This window comes from Nicotiana sylvestris, chromosome 11 (genome assembly GCF_000393655.2).
Source record: "Nicotiana sylvestris chromosome 11, ASM39365v2, whole genome shotgun sequence".
Lineage (NCBI taxonomy): Eukaryota > Viridiplantae > Streptophyta > Magnoliopsida > Solanales > Solanaceae > Nicotiana > Nicotiana sylvestris.
The window spans coordinates 51,700,419-51,720,991 of record NC_091067.1 but is presented as its reverse complement, the minus strand read 5'-3'; the positions used below and the strand labels follow the sequence as shown (position 1 = coordinate 51,720,991).

The 20,573-nt window shown below is 40.3% G+C and overlaps 1 protein-coding gene across 1 annotated transcript; it reads right to left on the bottom strand.

Annotated features, from left to right (window-relative positions):
* Nucleotides 1–17,206: 17,206 nt before the first annotated feature.
* On the bottom strand, nt 17,207–17,695 carry LOC138881030 (uncharacterized). Its single transcript, XM_070161230.1, has one exon. It carries the CDS (start codon nt 17,693–17,695, stop codon nt 17,207–17,209), a length of 489 nt encoding a protein of 162 aa, XP_070017331.1.
* Between the last annotated feature and the right edge of the window lie 2,878 nt (nt 17,696–20,573).

The following is a 20,573-nucleotide window of genomic DNA, read 5'->3' as shown; positions in this document are numbered from 1 at the left end:
TTCAATGGCTTTCTTGGGGCACGTGGTGTCCAGTGAGGGTATTCAGGTTGATCCAAAGAAGATAGAGGCGGTTCAGAGTTGGCCCAGACTGTCCTCAACCACAGAGATCCACAGCTTTCTTGGATTGGCGGGTTATTACCGTCGGTTCATTCAGGGATTTTCATCTATAGCATCACCCTTGACCAAATTGACTCAAAAGTGTGCTCCATTCAGGTGGTCGGATGAGTGTGAGGTGAGCTTTCAGAAGCTCAAGACTACCTTAACCATAGCTCTAGTGTTAGTTTTTCCATCAGCTTCAGGTTCATATGCAGTGTATTGTGATGCTTTGAGGGTTGGTATCGGGTGTGTGTTGATACAGGAGGATAGAGTGATTGCTTATGCTTCTCATCAGTTGAAGCCCCATGAGAAGAATTACCCTGTTCACGATCTAGAGTTGGCTGTCATTATTCATGCATTGAAGATTTGGAGGCATTATCTTTATGGTGTGTCTTGTGAGGTGTTTACTAATCATCGTAGCCTCCAGCACTTGTTCAATCAGAAGGATCTCAATTTGAGGCAGCGGAGATGGTTGGAGCTGCTAAAGGACTATGATATCACTATCTTGTACCATCCTGGAAAGTCCAATGTAGTGGTCGATGCCTTGAGTAGGAAGGTGGTGAGCATGGGTAGTTTGGCATATGTTCTTGTTGGGGAGAGACCTCTTATAGTTGATGTTCAGGCCTTGGCCAATCGATTTATGATATTGGATATTTCAGAGCTAAGTCGGGTTTTAGCTTGTTTGGTTTCTCGGTCTTCCTTGTTTGATCGCATCAGAGAGCGCCAGTATGATGATCCTCATTTGCTTGTCCTTAAGGACAGAGTTCAGCATGACGATGCCAGAGATGTGACTATTGGTGATGATGGGGTATTGAGGATGTAGGGCCGGATATGTGTGCCCAATGTGGATGGGCTTCGGGAGTTGATTCTGGAAGAGGCCCATAGCTCGCGATATTCCATCCATCCGGGTGCCGTGAAGATGTATCAGGATCTGAGACAGAGTTATTGGTGGAGGAGAATGAAGAAGGATATTGTGGGATTTGTAGCTCGGTGTCTCAATTGTCAGCAGGTGAAATATGAGCATTAGAGACCGGGTGGCTTGCTTCAGTAGATGGATATTCCAGAGTGGAAGTGGGAGCGGATCACCATGGATTTTGTAATTGGACTCCCATGGACTTCGAAGAAGTTCGATGCTATTTGGGTGATTGTGGATCGGCTGACCAAGTCCGCGCACTTTATTCTTGTGAGTACTACCTATTACTTAGACCGGCTGGCAGAGATTTATATTCGAGAGATTGTTTGCTTGCATGGTGTCCCAGTTTCCATCATTTCACATAGAGGTACTCAGTTTACTTCGCAATTTTGGAGGGTCGTGCAGAGAGAGTTGGGTACTCAGGTTGCGTTGAGCACATCTTTTCATCCTCAGACAAACAAGCAGTCCGAGAACACTATTCAGATATTGGAGGACATGTTGTGCGCTTGTGTCATTGATTTTGGTGGTTCATAGGATCAGTGTCTACCGCTCACGGAGTTTGCATATAACAACAGTTATCAGTCGAGTATTCAGATGGCTCCATATGAGTCTTTATATGGGAGATGGTGTAGATCTCTAGTTGGTTGGTTTGAGCCCGGTGAGGCTAGGCTTTTGGGTACAGACTTGGTGCAGGATGCTTTGGACAAGGTGAAGGTGATCCAGGATCGGCTTCATACAGTGCAGTCGAGAAAAAAGAGTTATGCTAACAGGAAGGTTCGTGATGTGTCCTACATGGTTGGGGAGAAGGTACTATTGAAGGTTTCACCTATGAAGGGTGTTATGAGATTTGGGAAGCAGGGTAAATTGAGTCCTTGGTTCATTGGACCTTTTGAGGTGCTTCGGAGGATTGGGGAGGTGGCTTATGAGCTTGTTTTTCCACCCAGCTTATCGAGTGTGCATTCGGTATTCCAGGTTTCTATGCTCCGGAAGTATATTGGCGATCCGTCTCACGTTTTGGACTTCAGCACGGTTCAGTTAGACGGTGATTTGACGTATGATGTGGAGCCAGTGGCTATTTTGGAGTGTCAAGTTCAAAAGTTGAGATCAAATGATATAGATTCAATGAAAGTGTAGTGGAGAGGTTGGCCCGTGGAAGAGGCTACCTGGGAGACCGAGTGGGAGTTGCGGAGCAAATATCCTCACCTATTTGAGGCTTCAGGTATGTTTCTTGACTCATTCGAGGACGAACGTTTGTTTAAGAGGTGGAGGATGTAACGCCACGGCCAGTCGTTTCGTGAGTTACCGCTCTGTTTCCCCCATTTCTGGTTCTTTATGTGTTGTCCAGCTATAATTCAATCACATCGTGTTGGTTAGTTTGGGTTCGGAGTGGTTTTGTAGAGAAATGAGACACTTAGTCTCTTAAGTTGGCCTTTTAATTAGAAAAGTCAACCGAAAGTTGACTTGTGAGTAAATTATCTCAGAACTTGGTTTTTATGGTTCGGATAGCTTCGTGAGGTGATTTGGGACTTAGGAGCGTGATCGAAATGTATTTTGGAGGTCCAGGGTAGATTTAGGCTTGAATTGGCGAAATTGGAATTTTGGCATTTTCTGGTTGGTGGTGGAAATTTTGATATCGGTGTTGGAATGGAATTATGAAAATTGGAGTATGTCTGTTGTGTCATTTGGAATGTGTGTGCAAAATTTCAGGTCATTCGGATGAGGTTTAATAGACTTTTTGATCAATTGCAGAATTCGAAAGTTTTGGAATCCTTAGGCTTGAATCTGAGGGTGATATGGTGTTTCGACGTTGTTTTGAGTGTTCTGGGGATTGATACAAGTTTGAATAGTTATATATGACTTGTTGGAGTGTTTGGCTGAGGTCCCGAGAGCCTCGGGATGGTTTTAGATAGTTGTTAGGAAGTTTGGACTTGGAGTTTTGTTGCAGAAATTGTTGCTTCTGTTGGTTCTGCACCTGCGGATTGGGGACCGCAAGTGCATGAAAGCAGCCGTAGGAGCGGATTTAGTCACATGAGCGAATGATTTACCCCACCTGCGAGCCCGCATGTGTGAAGCCTTAGGCGCAGGTGCGTAAACTGGCCCTTAAGTGAAAAACCGCAGGGTGCGGTTATTTTGACCGCAGAAGCGGTCCGCAGATGCGAAAGAGAGCCGCAGTGCGAGATGCCCGGGCAAAAAATATAAAAGGTCATCTTCGTGATTTTCAACTTATTTCCTCCATTTTTGAGTCAGGTTTGCAGTTTTTGAGAGTATTTGAAGAGGGATTCAAGGGATAATACTTGGAGGCAAAAATTTTGAACCCAATACTCGATTCTATGGCATTATTTTACTGATTAGGCTTATTAATGAAAATTAAGGGTTAAAATTGGAGAATTTGGGCTTCGTACTGGAGAGTTTCCATTGGGGATTTGAGGGGCCATTTATGGTCCGATTTTGAAGTTCTTGGTATGCATAGACTCGTGGAAGGATAAGGATTCTAATAATATGATTTTATCAAAATCCGAGATGCGGGCCCGTGGTCGGGTTTGGCCGATTTCGGAATTTTTGATTTAATTTGATTACTTTCGCTTGGGCTTTGTTCCTTTAGCGCGTAATAATGGCATGATGCTAATTTTGGTTAAATTTGGAGCATTCGGAAGCCGAGTCGAGAGGCAAAGGCATCGGGGGCTAGAGTTTGGACCCGATTGAGGTAAGTAATGATTGTAAATGTTGCCCTGAGGGTATGAAACCCCGAATTTCACATCGTCATGCTACTTGGAGGTGACGCACATGCTAGATGACGAGCGTGGGGTCGTGCACCATTGCAGATTGTAACTTCGTCCGTCCCGTACGACTGTTAAGTCACATATTTGATTGAAAAATTGTTAGATATCATTGTGGTTTGAAAAGTATTTCCATGTTTTGGACTGAATGTCATATCTGGGCCTCGTGCCAACTGTTTTGGACCCTTAGGGGCTTTTTACTACTATTTCTCACTATTTTGATTTAATATCAGTACTCAGTCATGATGTATTCTACTCTTTTCATAACTCAGCCGTATTTACTCCATTTTGATATTTTAAATGATATTTTGGGCTGAACATCAAGTTTTACTGTTGCCCGAGTGGCTTGAGAGGTTTCTTACTGAGTGAGGCTGAGGGCCTATGTTGTGAGGATATTATGGGATCAGGTTGCACGCCGCAGCATGTTGTACTAATGTGTGATATATGAGAGGCCGAGGGCCTGATTTGTTATGCCACGAGATGGCTTGTGATAGCACTTGCGCTGTAGGAGCCCCTCCGGAGTTTGAACACCCCCAATGAGCGCGGGTACCCAGTGTGAGAGATGTGATATTGCCCGAGGGGCTGTTGTTGTTTCATGTTGTTGCCCGAGGGGCTGATTACGAGTGATTGTGAGGTAGCTCGAGGGGTTGGTTCTGTTGATATTTTGCTCGAGGGGCGGTTGTGGTACATACTTTTCCTGAGGGGCTGTTTACGTTTCTATCCTTCTACTCACTATTTTCATCACTCGTTTGAAACTATTGAAAGATGTTTTAAAAATGTTTTTCTGAACTGGGTTATTTTTACGAGTAACTTGATTTACTGCACTATTCTGGACATATATTGTTTTGATGTAGTACTATGACGTAGAATTACCTGTTTTCTTACTGCTCAACTGCTTTTACTTTTATTACTTACTGAGTTAGCATACTCACATTACTCCCTAGACCTTGTTTGCGAATCTAGGAGTCTCGGGACGCGATAGTGAGTGCTGATCACTCTTCCAGCAGGTCTCCGGAGTTGACCAGGTAGCTGCTTGGCGTTCGCAGCCCTGCGCTTCTCCTTCTTATCTTATTCAGATTGTCTTAGTATTTTTTTATTTTCGGACTATGTTGTCCTTTATTGTTCCTAGACGAGTTTGTAGTTGCTCATGACTGGTGACACCCCGATGTCAGGCATGTGTTATATTTTTGCACTACTTATTTAAACTTATGTTATGGGATTTTGGTTAGTTAATGGCTTAAAATGACTTCTTATGATCTTCTAGTTGGTCTTGGGTTTGTGTCATCTGGCCTAGTTTTATGATAGGCGTCATCACGACCGGGTCAGTTTTAGGGTTGTGACAATGCGACCTCAACAAAGGCCCAGAGCATTCCGCTCCTGCAAACCAAACCCGCACATGCGATTTCGCTTCTGCGGACGCCTGACCGCACCTGCGGTCCTGAGGCAACTAGCCAATCTTTGCTTCTGCAGTGGCAAATCTGCATCTACAGACATGCACCTACAGACATGCACCTACGCAAGTGCCTCCTCACCCGCGGTCCCAGCATTGCCCAATTCCTCTTTGCACCTGTGGCTTCTTGACCGCTTATACAGTGCCGCACCTGCAGCCTAAACTACGCAGGTGAGATTGCACCAAAACTCAGGAGGCCACCAAAAATCTAGCATGCCTCCAATGAGTCCGAACTCAACTCGAATCACACTCGGGGCACCTGGGACCCCATCCAACCATACCACCAAGTCCCAAAATACATAGCGGATCTACTCGAGGCTTAAAATCACATGAAACAACATCAAATCTATGAATCGCACCCCAATTCAAATCTATTGAATCAATGAACATTCAACTTCAAAAACTAACGTCTATTCATATCATACAACTCCGATTGCCCTCAAATTTTGCACACAAGTTATAAATGACACAATGGACCTAGACCAACTCTTGGAAAAAAAATTCGAGCATGGTATCAATAAAGTCAACTCTCGGTCAAACTTTTCAACTTTCCAACTTTCGTCAATTCAAACCAAAATGACCTACGGACCTCCAAACCAATATCTGTACACACTCCTAAGTCGAAAATCACCATACGAAGTTATCAAAATTATCAAAACTCCATTCCCAGAGTCATCTACACAAAAATTAAACTTTGGTCAACTCTTACAACTTAAGCTTCCAACTTTAGAACTAAGTTTCTCCAATCCACTCTAAAACTCCCCCAAAACCAAACCAACCACCCTGTCAAGTCACATAACCACAATTTAACATAGAGGAGGCAATAAATAGGGGAACGGAGCTAAAATACTCAAAATGACCGGCCATGTCATTATAATCTGCTTTCTCTACGATATGGTTGGACTGGTAGCCTATGACCACACCGGGCGTTTTGGGATAATGAGCTTGTGACCACGTTGGGTGGATTATCATATTGAGCCTATGACCATGCCGGGTGGATTGTGATATTGGTATTGTGCAGTTGTGATTGATAATATGGGCACGATGTTTCATGTGTATATGATTCGTGATTTGGGACTCATGACTTGAGATAAAGAGGTATGGTATCTCGGGGTGATTCTAGTTGTAAATCTTGTTTCGGAATGTTTTAATGAATAGAACTGTCATTGTTTTTCCCTTATTTTCTTTCACTTGTACTCTATCTGTGCTTTGATTATTTTGTTGCTCTATCACTTGATTACCCTTCGTTGCCATTTATTTACTTTGCTTTTCCATTGTTAGATTGATATTGATATTATGCACAGGTTATTGGACTAATGAGTGTCTTGACTTAAACCTCGTCACTACTCTACCGAGGTTCATCTTGATACTTACTAGGTACTATTATGATGTACTCACACTACGCTTCAGCATATTTTTGTGTAGATTCATGTACTTCCATGTGTGCTGGACATTAGATAGTTGTTTGAGTTGCTGAGGAGACTTCAAGGTATACCTGTTCTTCTGCTCGAAGGCTTCGGAGTCACCTTCTGTTGTCTTTATGTATTATTGTCTAACTTCATTCCAAAACAGTGTTGTAATTAGATATTTTTAGTAAACTCAGTAGAGCTTATGACTCTGTACTACAGGTTTTGAAAAAATATATAACTATTGATCGTCCTTGGCTATGTATGTCATTTATTGGTTTATATTTAATATTTAAGTAATGGTTTAATCTATGAATAACTCATCATATGTTAGGCTTACCTAGTCTTGGGTTCTAGGTGCTATCACGGTCCTTGAGTTGGGATTTTGGGTTGTGACATGAAATTAGTTACATCCAAAGGCATGAAGTCAATATTATCTTTAGAAATAAAATTTGCTTCAATAATTTTTTTGTCTTCTTTAGGGAAGCTTGATAGAGCTCAACTAGGTGCTTTGGCGTACGACATGTATAGAATCAATGTCTTTTCCTCCACATCTATAGTATGCATTTTCTGTCATTTGTACCTCTTCATGTTTTTGTTCCTTCCTTTTCCATTGCTAATGGTGAAGGAAATTTTTTGGTGAATTACGATCAGCATTGGAGCTTATTCCCCTACCACGTCCATGATCACCACTGGGGCACGACTTTTCTACGTTTAGCTTGGTGAAAGTTTGTCTCATTCACTTCAGGAAATGGAGTAGAACCAGTAGGTCGACTCTCATGGTTTTTCATTAATGGCTTATAATGTTGTTCAGCCATAAGAAGATGTGAAATTAGTTCAGAATATTTCGTGAACCGCATATCTCAATATTGCTAATGCAGGAGCATATTCGAGGCATAGAAGATGGAGAAAGTTTTCTTCATAGTGAGATTATCTCCCTATAATTTCAATTGGGAAATAATTGAAGACATAGCAGAATTAATCAACGATGGATTAAAAACTTGTAGACTTAAATGAGTCTAATCATAATATGCTTGTAGAAGAACGACTATCTTCTAGTGGTCATATCTATCTTTCAAATTATTCAACAACATAAGTTAATCTTTAACAGTGAGATATTTTATTTTCATGACGTGATGGAATATCATTGCTTTGGCACGGTCTTGGTTTAATGCTTAGTTTTTATCTTTGATGGTGTTTGTCTGACCCATCGTATCAAGATAAGAGCCCGTTTGGATTAGCTTAAAAAAGTAATTTTTCAGCAGAAATAGTTTTTAAGCCAAAAAGCAATAAGTTGGGATTGCCTAGCTTATTGCTTTTGGCTTGTTTTAAGCAGTTTTTAACTTATTTAAGCACTTTTTGACTTTGTCAAACACTGAAAAAAGCTAAAAAGAGCTTAAAAGCTGATTTGACCAGCTTAAAAGTCAATCCAAACACCCTCTAAATTTAAGCATCAAGCATCCAAGACAAGTAGATGTTGCCCGATATATCAAGGGCTACAAATTCAAATTTAGAAAGATTTGTCATTATATAGGAAAACAAAAGTCCGTACCTTTTATACTTTAAAATTATTTGATCGAGATGGTAGAGTCTCTTGCTGATAACATATTATAAAATAAAGTAAAGTAAATAATAGCAAAAAAATCTATAAAGAGTGTGATATATTATTCAACTTCAAAACGATATACACGTGAATTATTTTGGCTCCCTATTTACAAGAAAAAATAAAGTTGATGTGAGGCTTTTCAGGAAGCTATGCAAGACTTTTTTGGAGCTAATTGTAAACTGCTTGCATGAGCTATTTGCAAGCTACTTACTTTAGGAAGATGCTGCAAAGTCTTTCAGAAGTTACTTGCAAGCTGTCTGTATGAGCTATTTGCAGGTTGCCTGCATAAGCTACCTGCAAACTGCTTGTTTGATTGCAATCCTATTCAGGAAACAATAGGAGTGATAATGGATATCTTCCGGCATAAGATAATCATAACATTTTCAAATATAAAGAAGTGGACTAGCAAGAATATAACGCCATAAATGGTAGCACGAAGAGAATAAAAAAGGATAAACACATAAATTGATGGAGCAAATTACTTTTATAAACTCCTAAAATTTGTGAATAACTTTCCCTTGAAAGTAAACTCACCTTTTTTTTTAAATGCACGATAAGAAGATAGTAAACTCACTGAAATCTTCATAAAGCCACTCCATATTTTACCATGGCAAAATATTTAAAATTCTAAACCCAAAATTTTTAATGGAGTAACTTGACATTAAGGGGGTTGTTTGATTTAAATCAAGCTATATAAGATTGTGATACGAAAACTAATAATATAGGAATTGTAAGGTAAAAATTATTTTTTTTCTCAGGTATTTTGGTTCATAGTATAAAAAGATTAATATACAATGTTTACTGCTTGCGTTTGGCATAATATACAAAAAAAATTAAAACAAATAAATCACAGTTATACCCTTGAAGCACTTTTGTTGGAATTTCCTATTTCATTTCATTGACGCATGAATTATATCAGACACTACCTTCAATAACGCGCTAGTTGATCACTGGTTAACAATGGGACGATAAAAAAAAAACAATTAACCCATTTTTCCTATTGGAGTAGTAGTGTCATACAAATAAGAGCGACTCACGACACTGGAAGTTTTTGGAAGGAATAGTTTTTTCTTTCTGAATTTTTGTCCATATATAGTAGTTAAGGTATCGTTAGTTCCATCATGAGGAATATGGTTGTATACGGGTAAAACCGGTCTCAAAGTATATTTCGGTTTCCGACATGACGAGCCATGCTCGAGATATGGTAACAGGGGGTGTCGTGCCCCCTTTTTTCTCCCTTTTTGATGGGGAGAGGTCCGAGTTTCGACATTCACGGGGTGTAATAACTCATTTCCTTTAGGGAATTGGGTATTTGAAGAGTCGCCACCTAACGAATTATGATGCGTTAGGACACCTAGAGCGATTAACTCTTGGGTTGGTTTGCATTACCAGAGATTAGGGTAAGGGCTCGAAGTAACCTCGAGGGGAAGGTGTTAGGCACCCCTCTTGGTCCACAACTGTGGGTCCTGACCGAACTTATATTCACAAATTAGTCCATTACAAGTAAACAGTTGAACCAAATAAGTTGCAAGTAAAGTACGTTAGAATAACTCAAGTAGTAAGATAAAGGTTTGAACAAGTTGCAAAACAAAGGTTTGAATAAAGCAGGAAGTTGGTAAAGAGGGGTCCTAGGTTGGTTATCATATAGGATCACCCCATACAATATCCGGTAAACACTCCTCAATGAGGGGCTACACGTGACATTAGCGCGTAGTCATCATATCTCATGTCTACCCTTCTCATGCCCTTATTGGTCATGCAAAGCGAGTATTTGGTCAATGATTCCTATTGCGTGCTGCTACCCGTGCCTTCTTAATGGTCCCCGAGGGAATTAGGACCTCTACATATAGGTGGTTCTAGACGTAACCCTAAGATTTTAAAAGGCGAAAATTCTAAGGCGACAGTCAAAAGAATTTAGGACTTTCAACACATAAAGGGAGCAATTAAGAGGCTCAGAGTTTCCTCCTCAAACAAACACATAAGCAGCACGACTCAAGTACAGTTAAGGTCTTTTGTTAGACAATGTCCTAAAGTAGGATATCTAAGTGAATATGCAGAAACAGACAAATCCCCTTTTTTTAGACTTAGACGTTACACCCTAGTAGCTGCTTAGGGACTTTTTGTTTTAAAAAAAAACTGTTAGGGTCAGAAAAATTTAAGCAATAGAGACAATTTCAGATATGCAACTTTTGAAAACGCCCTAAGGTCTTGCCTACACGCGAAGTACTGATGTCTATGTTAATGCAAAAACAAAACAGGTTTTGAAATAGACTCATGTAATACCTATAGGCATGATACCTAATGAGATTGCGGCAGTTTGAAAGAACTTGTTTCAGGAAAGTTTTAATACTTAATAAAACTAATTCAGAAATAAACTAGGCATATTCAAGTTGATTATTTAGACTAAATTAGATTGACAAGAAGAATTTTGAGTATGACTCCCTATAGGCATGGTATCTAACCGTAACACTGATTGTTAACGATTTGTTGGTATAGAAACATACATAAATACTCGTTGTAACTGAATTTGGATCAGGTCCTATAGGCATGGCGTCTATTATTAAATTGATTTTAAGACATGATTGTTTGGAACCTATAAGCATGGTTTCTAAACATGACAGAATGTAAAACCTTATATACATGGTTTCTACCTAATGAGCAAAAAAAACTTAAAAGTGAAATCCTATGGACATGATTTCTATTAGACAAAGCAATCAGATTAAAGAGTAAAGTCCTATGAGGATGTTTTGTACAGACTTTTAAAAGTAAGGTCCTAAGAGCAGGATTTCAACCTGTATTACCCCATAAAGTATGCATCTACCCACTCTTTTTTACTAAATACCCCAATATCTGTTTACAAATCATTACAAGCCAATGAATGAATTACATAAAAAATAGAAAATCAAGAAGCTATTCTATAGGGAGCCTTCAAATAGGCCCAGGTTTCCCAAAGCCTCCAATGGCCTCATATGCCTCAGTTCCATAGACAAATCAGGGTCTAGGTGCATCAAAGTTCCCTAAGGATCTCAAGGATCCCGGGCAGTGCTTACACCTAGACTTAGTAACCAAGAATTGAACAAGTGCAGTGTGGAAAGGCCAGCCTCAGTATGCCAGAGTTCAGAGGGTTCTCAAAAGGATCCCAAGGCAATACACATACTAGAGGGGACAGAACTTATTGACTAAGAGTAGAATGAAAAGTGATGGACACAAGTTGAAAAACTTTAGTAAGAAACTGTATTTGACAAAAGTCTTTTTTGAAAATAATTCAGTGAAGTAGCAGAGATTGTTTGAAAAAAAAAAGAGATTGGAGTAGTTAACAAAGTCCAAACACCTTAGGATAGGTTCATACATAGCCAGGAATCATAGCATCAAGGCACGTTTAGGTAGTCATAAACATGGGTAAAGGGCTTGGGAATACATAGGATACACATAGTTAAGCAAAGACTTGGGAGTTAGTAGTCATGCCTAGAAGTAGTTAACTAGGCACAGTAAAGAACATACTTACATGCAAAGGGATAGGGATTTGGGAGATCCATGGTGGCAAACATATAACAAGTAGGAGATAACTAGTGGAGACATGCAGAAACAAAAAGAAGGGGAAACATACTGATCTCAAGAAGAGGGGAAGACATGATAACAGGCTGATAATGTAACTCTTAACTACAAGTTTCACAACAAAACTACAAATAGAAGCAAACCAGAAACAAAAGGAACTGAAATAATAAGAGAATCATGTTGTTGTTGAAACTTTGAATTGAAACTAGGACATACCAGTGCAGAGGATAGTAAGCAGAATGAAAGAACAAGAGAACAGAAATGGTTAGCCTTGGCTTACAGCAGGCTAACTTAGAGTAGTAGCAAGTAGCACAACAGAAAAAGCAGAGATTTTCTAAGTATGAGAGATAGTTTTTGAACCCAAGAGTTCGTGTCTTGTGCTAATGAAAGACTAGAGTATTTATAGTTTGAAAATAGGTAGTAAATAAGGTAAGAATTATAGTAACATAGTAATTGAGGAACTCTGAATCAGTTAGTCAGAAAATCAAGATAAGTACTCCCCTAAGTTAAGGGAATTAATTCAAACGGCAAGAACCAGTAGCATATACGGTAAGAAAATTAGTATATGACTGATAAAGAAAGAATCAAAGTTCAGTAAGCATAGGGTAGTCAATTAGGACTAAGTTCAGAAAACTCCAATTAAGGAAATGATTCAATAAGAATAAAGTAACACAGTAAATAAGGTAGGGGATCAGTCAATTTAAACAGATGAGGTAGAACTTTAAGGTTGTAAAAGAAAATCTTTCAATCAAACCATCAAATAAGGAAATCAGAATCAATCAAGAGGGAGTTACGATTTTATACTTCAACATATAAATAGAGAAGAACAAACAGATGTAGCAAACAGGCAAGGTCAGCAATATCGACAAAAAGAGACAAGTCTTGAACAATCAAGATGAATACAATCACATAGAGGTGATATAAGTAGGCTAAGGACTCAGTAAAACCTATTCGAAGCACGGTAATCACAGAAACTTAACAAGAATCGAGTAGTCATGCTAACACATAGAACCAAGATATGCAAGGATAGAAGTTTCAAACATAAAGAATCAGTTTAAACAAAGTGTAGAAGAAGTTCCGAAAAAATGCTAATTTTAAAGGAAAGTAAAACAGCTTAAAGTTTATGATTTTTGCAAAAGAAGTTTGAGAATAGTGTAAAACATAGAAAGAAACAGACTTAAATCATTAAAAATAGCACAGATCTGAGAGATACAAATGAAAGTTAGGGTTTCAAAGGAAGCCCAAATAGAAATGGAAGAACCTACTATAAACTTCAAAGATCGTAACAAATGTAGCATGATTTTGCTCAAAATCACACCGGAGAAGCCATGAATAGCCAAAACAGAAACCCTAGATACAAGTTGGCGTGGCCCAGGGTCCTTGAAGGCCTCAGAGAGGATGAGCAAGGCGATGGAGGAACATTGGAGGCTTGGGGTTGAAAGGTGATCGCCGGAGAAGACCGGAGAGGGAGGCGGTAGTTGAAGAGGGACTAGGGTTAGTTGAGAGAATAGAGGAGACGAGAGCATCTGAAGGCAGCGGGGGTTTGGAAATGAGATAGGGTTAGGTGGTATTTTGAATTAAAAAAGGAAAGGGCTCGTGTGTACCGTTGATCTGGGAGATCAACGGTCAAAATTTGACCGGGTAGATGGGTTACGGGTTTGGGTAGGTGTTTATAGGGTCTGGGTCGAGTTAATTGGGTGTGAAATTGGGCTGGGGAGTGGGTTCAATTTGGGCTACAATTGAAAGCCAAATTTGGCTATAATTTAAATATTCAATTTTCCCTATTTAATTTATACAAAATAATAAACAATTTCTGGAAAATAATTTAATGTTCCAAAATGATTAAAAATATGTAATTATCATTTTAAAAATATAGGGACCAATTGTACGCATATAAAATGCAAGTATTCATTAAAAGGGCTAATATTGCAAGTATATGCAATTTAGCTTAAAAATACCAAATGCAATTATAAAAAATGCATGAAAAATACATTAACCATATTATAGCATAAGTATAGAGATTAAATGAATAAATTATCATAACAATAATTTGGAAAATAATTATTGAGGATTTTATGAATAAAAGAGAAGAAAATAAATCAATTTAAATCCTTAATATTATGGGAAAAATTATAAAAACCTTGTGCATGCTTATATATGCATATATATGTTATTTGAAGGCATTTATGCATATTTAAAAATATATAGGAAAAAATTGGGTATCAACCGCTGCCCCTCTTTACCCGGGAAGGATGGAAGAGTTTTCGGGTAAAGAAATGATGGTCAATTTTGATCAGATGAGATATTTTGAAAGACAGAGGCCGAACTCCGATTTTCAAGTTGCCTACATATCCCTGGTTTTACAGGAATCATGCCATGTGTAGTTCTGGATTCACCCGCGGAGTAGGCCGATGAAATTATTGCAAGAACGGACACGAGATGCGGAAGCGGCTATGGTGAGCGGCTAAGGCTCGGGATGATTTAAGGGAACTGGAGCAAGATCGCTCCTGCTAGGATAGCAGTTACTTATTGGTTACCTACATATAAAAGATACTATAGACGTATTTGCGAAAATTTAAACATGATACGAATTCCCTTTGGACCATGAAGGTTGTCTTCGGACAGTTAAAGATGATGTCCTTGGACCACGACATCCTGGGCTATGGATTGTTTAGTGAGGGATTTGCAGGCCATGAAATGATGTTCTCGGTCCATGAAAATGGTGCCTCCGAACCATGATGCCTTTGAATAATGATATGCAAATTTGAGAGATCCTCAGGCCATGGCATGGTGTCTTCCGGCTATGAGGATGGTGCCTTTAGACTATGATGCCTTTGGACATATTGGCGATGTGTCAGCCTATGATATGCAATAATATGATGTAACAAGACAAGGCTTAATCTTGTGAAATGGAGGGCAGAGCTTAGCCCAATTGAAAAGCAAGTAGATAGTAGTAGAAATAGAGCAATATCTGTGCAAAGAAGGACAATGCTTAGTCCCGTGCAAGTGGGGAGGCAAGGATTAACCTTATGCAAATGGGAAGGAAAGGATTAACATTTTGCAAATATTGAGTCAAGGACTAGACTCATGCAAATATGGAGGCAAGGATTAGCCTCATGCAAATATGGAGTCAGATATTAGACTCATGCAAAAGGGAGGCAGGGGTTAGCCTTATGCAAATATGGAGTCCGGGATTAGACTCATGCAAATATGGAGTCAGGGATTAGAATCATGCAAACGTGGAGTCAAATATTAGACGCATGCAAAAGGGAAGGCAGTGCTTAGCCCTATGCAAATATGGAGGTAAAGCTTAACCTCATGCAAGAGTTGAGACAGGGCTTAGTCCCATGCAAATAGAAGGCAATGCTTAGCCTTATGCAGTTATGGAGTCAGGGATTAGACTCATGCAAGATTAGAGACAGGGCTTAGTCTCATACAGAAAGAAGACAGTGCTTAGCCTTATGCAAAAATGGAGGTAGAGCTTAACCTTATGCAAGATTTGGGACAGGGCTTAGTCCCATGCAAATGGAAGGCAATGCTTAGCCTTATGCAAATATGGAGGTAGAGCTTAACCTCATGCAAAGAGAAGGCAGTGCTTAGCCTTATGCAAATATGGAGTTAGGGATTAGACTCATGCAAGCGTGGAGCCAGAGATTAGACTCATGCAAATGTGGAGTCAAAGATTAGACTCATGCAAATGGGAGGCCAGGGCTAGCCTTATGCAAATATGGAGTCAGGGATTAGACTCATGCAAATATGGAGTCAAGAATTAGACTCATGCAAATGTGGAGTCAGAGATTAGACTCATGCAAAGAGAAAATAGCAGATAAGGGTAGGGTATGTCTTAGCTGAAGATATATTTAGTGTCTGACGGCCGGATGGATGGTGAATTTGCTTTGTGTACGAATGCTACCGTTACATCTAATGTGCCTGAGTTCAAAGAAAAATCGTAAGTTTTATGAGGGGAGGTTGGTTCTTGCTTCGTCTGCCGGCCTTGCTCTGGTCCGCTCTAGAAGCCCCCCTTCGAGTTCCCCTAGGTAATACCTGACTATTATGGAAATAGAATTTTCAAAAATTATGCAATCACTGATAAAAATAGAATTGTTTTGGTAGCATATTGATATATCAAGTAATTTTTGATGAACTAGAGACTGTGACACATTTCAAAGGCGTTGCAGCTCTCTGATGTTGGAATTTTGAGGGTCCTCCTCAAAATTCTGCCCTAGTTTGGTAGATGATTTTTAACTGTTTGCGGATGGCGGATCCTGCTGAATCTTCTTCGGAATTTTGAGAATCCTTCTCAAAATTCTGCCCCAGTTCTTGACTGATTATTGACTTCCTGGCATGCGATAACACTGGCTAGACTTGCTCCGAAATTTTGAGGACCCCCCTCAAAATTCTGCCCTAGTTTCTGATTTTGGGGGAAATGAAAATTTTATTATGATATGACCGAACCCATAAGTCTGCCTACGTATCCCCTCTTAAACGGAAATCAGGTCAAGCGTAGTTCAATTACATCGGAAAGGAAATATGAAATAATCTAGGCATAGTATCTCTTGACTGCGTTTGAATTGATTGGTTTTGACCAGATTTCTCCATCCATCTCTGTAAGTATGAGTGCTCCTCCTGTCAGGGCCCTGTGAACCATGTACGGACCTTGCCAGTTGGGAGAGAATTTCCCTTTGGCTTCGTCTTGATGTGGGAAGGTTTTCTTCAATACCAGCTGCCCTAGTGCGAACTGTCTTGGTCTGACTCTTTTGTTGAAAGCTCTAGACATTCTGTTCTGGTAAAGTTGGTTGTGACATACTGCGTTCATTCTCTTTCCATCAATAAGGGCCAATTGTTTATAGCGGCTCCTTATCTATTCTGCATCGCTGAGTTCAGCTTCCTATATGACTCTTAAGGAAGGAATCTCGACCTCGGTTGGGATGACAACCTTGGTACCATAAACTAGCATGTAGGGGGTTGACCCTGTTGCGTGCAAACTGTGGTGCGGTACCCTAACAGAGCAAAGGGTAAGTTCTCATGCCACTGCTTGTGATTTCCACCATTTTCTTTAAGTATCTTCTTAATGTTTTTGTTGGCGGCTTCTACGACTCCATTCATCTAAGGTCTGTAGGCGGTGAAATTCTTGTGATTGATTTTGAAAGTTTCACATATAGCTTTCATCAGATCACTATTGAGGTTGGGGGCATTGTCAGTAATAATGGACTCAGGAACTTCAAATCGGTAGACAATACGATCCTTGACAAAATCTGAGATGACTTTCTTGGTTACAGCTTTGTAAGATGTAACCTCTACCCATTTTGTGAAGTAATCAATGGCTATCAGAATAAACTGGTGTCCGTTCGAAGCAGTGGGCTCAATCGAACCGATAACATCCATTCCTCAGGCGGCGAATGGTCAAGGTGAGCTCGTTGTATTGAGCTCATTTGGCGGCATTTTTATCATGTCGGCATGCACTTGAGATTGAAAACATTTGCAGACATACTGAATACAACCCGTCTCCATGGTCATCCAAAAGTAACCTGCCCTGAGTATCATCTTAGCCAGAATAAAACCATTCATGTGCGGACCACATGTCCCAGCATGCACATCCTCAAGTAGCTTAGCAGCTTCCTTTACGTTGACATACCTTAGTAAACCCAAATCAGGAGTTCTTCTGTACAAGTTCCCTCCACTGTGGAAGAAGTGATTTGACAATCTTCGGAGCGTGCATTTCTGAGTATGATTTGCATGCTCCGGGTATTCTCTTTTTGATAAGTACTCTTTGATGTCATCGAACCAAGGCATTCCATCTACTTCTTCCTCTATATGAGCACAATATGCTGGCTGATTATGGATCCTCACCTGGATGGGATCAATATAGTTCTTATCTGGATGTTGTACCATGGATGACAAAGTGGCTAATGCGTCGGCAAACTCATTCTAAATTCTGGGCACATGTCAGAATTCTATCTTTGTGAACCTCTTTCTCAATTCCTGCGCATGGTGCAAATATGGCAATATCTTGGAATTCTTGGTGGCCCACTCTCCTTGTACTTGGTGCACAAGCAAATCTGAATTACCGATCACCAACAACTCCTGAATGTTCATGCCGATTGCGATGTTGAGCCCTAATATACAGGCTTCGTACTCTGCCATGTTGTTGGTGCAGGGAAAATCTTGGTTTAGCAGATACGGGATAATGATGACCCGTTTCTGACATCAAAACTGCTCTAATGCCTACTCCTTTGAAATTTGCGGATCCATCAAAGAACATCCTCCAACCGTCATATGCTTCAGTAATGTCTTCTCCTATGAATGATACTTCTTCATCAGAAAAATACGTTTTAAAGGATTCGTATTCTCCTCCCACTGGATTTTCAGTGAGGTGATCTGCCAATGCTTGTCCCTTGACTGCCTTTTGAGTTACATAGACGATGTCGAACTCACTCAGTAGTATCTGCCATTTAGCCAACTTCTCAGTAGGCATGGGCTTCTAAAATATGTATTTCAGGGGATCCATCCTAGATATGAGGTATGTAGTGTAGGCACAGAAATAATGCCTCAATTTCTGGGATGTCCAGGTCAAAGCACAGCAAGTGCGTTCAAGCAGAGAATACCGTACTTCATAAGGTGTGAATTTCTTACTCAGGTAATATATGGCTTGCTCCTTTCTTCCTGTCTCATCATGTTTTCCTAAAACACATCTGAAGGCTCCATCTAACATGGATAGATAAAGTAGCAAAGGCCATCCTGGTTCTGGCGGGACCAGAACTGGCGGTGTGGACGGGTATTCCTTGATCTTGTCAAAAGCTTTCTGAAAATCCTCAGTCCAACTTGTCTCGGCATCCTTCCTCGGAATCTTGAAGATGGGTTCACATATTACTGTGGACTGTGCTATGAATCGACTGATGTAGTTGAGCCGTCCTAGGAAGCTCATCACGTTCTTTTTGCTTTTAGGTGGTGGTAACTCCTGAATAGCTTTGACTTTAGTCGGATAGCTCGATCCATCAACGACTGACAATGAATCCCAGTAACTTTCCTGCGGGAACCCCGAATGCATACTTTGCAGGGTTCAACTTCAAATTGTACCTCATGAGCCTGTCGAAGAACTTCCTCAAGTCTTCTATGTGATCTGCGGCCCTTTTGGATTTGATAATGACATCGTCCACATACACCTCTATTTATTTATGTATCATATCATGGAAGATGGTTGTCATGGCTCTCATGTAAGTGGCCCCAGCGTTCTTCAAACTGAATGGCATCATCTTGTAACAATATACCCCCCATGGTGTAATGAAAGTTGTCTTCTCTGCATCTTCTTCATCCATCCAAATCTAGTGATAACCCGTGAAGCAATCTACCAAGGATTGGAGTTCATGCTTGGTGCAGTTATCAATCAAGATGTGTATATTTGGTAGTGGGAAGTCGTCCTTGGGACTTGCTTTGTTTAAATCCTGATTGTCAACACATATTTTGACCTTTCCGTCCTTCTTTGGAACGGGCACAGTGTTAGCTAACCAGGTTGGATATTCAACCACCCTAAGAACTTTGGCTTTGATCTGCTTGGTAACCTCCTCCTTGATTTTCAAACTCATGTCTGGCTTGAATTTTCTGAGTTTCTGCTTGACTAGCGGACACATGGGGTTGGCAGGCAACTTGTGAGCTACTATAGATGTGCTCAAACTGGTCATATCGTCATACGACCATGCGAAGATAACCTCATATTCTTTTAGAAAATGGATGTATTCTTCCTTCTCAGTTGGCGACAAGTGAATGCTGATGCGGGACTCTTTGACAGTCTCGGCGTCTCCCAAATTTACTACTTCTGTTTCGTCCAAGTTGGATTTAGGTTTGTTCTCAAAATTCTGAACTTCTCTGACAATTTCCTCGAGTATCTCATCTTCTTCCTCTGAGTCACTATTCTCATGTTGTGTTGCCTCATTACATGTCACAGTCACTGGTTCATCAAGAAAAGTAATAATAACACTGTAGAAGGGAAATGTATAAAATAGTCATGAATAATGATAAAGGACAAATGCATTTGATTAAAACTGAGAAAATTTTTTAAACAATGCTTGGCTTGGTGGATCGAGCATTTATTTTGAAACAAAGAAATCTTAGAACAAAATTGCTGGAAATTTTAAATGCCTAGAACAACTATAAATTCTGCCAAGCTACCCAGGGACTCGGCGGGCTCGGGATGGTGTGGCGATCCAGTTTCTAAGAACAGCTCACTTTGCCACAGTCTGAATGGTGAGGCCTTATTCCTCCTCCTCAATTATGGCACAGCAATCCTGTCCTCATCTTCCAAGAACAGATCCTTCAGCCCAGCTAGTACTTCTTCTTCTGCAATTCCCTATATTGTGTCAATCAGATGGAAAGCTTGTTCCAAATGGGGTACCAGTTGCTCAAAAGAATAGTATGGTCCACGCCATGGAGGCGACCACTCCCTGTACCCTTGCCATGTATACTAGTATCCGAGCCCAAAGGTGGTACTATGATTTTTCAGCCGTATTGGCTTGGTGATACCCTGGAGGTTCTTTCCCAACCCTTTGTCGGGTTCATACCATGCTAGTATGCTTTCTATTTTGTTACTCCACCACTTATCCTTCTCGACGGCATTGACCCGTTCAATCTGATGATAGGTTTCCCCTCCTAGACTCCTTCTATGTCTAATGGCCGGGATGGTTTGACTAGTGTAGATGGGGTTACTCCCATCTCCATGAATGATTACCTCCTGACGGTTCCATTCAAATTTTACGGCTTGATGTAGTGTGGAGGA

Excerpts from the sequence above, each read along its gene's own strand:
- LOC138881030 (XM_070161230.1), bottom strand. The coding sequence starts at position 17,695 with ATGGTACAACATCCAGATAAGAACTATATTGATCCCATCCAGGTGAGG.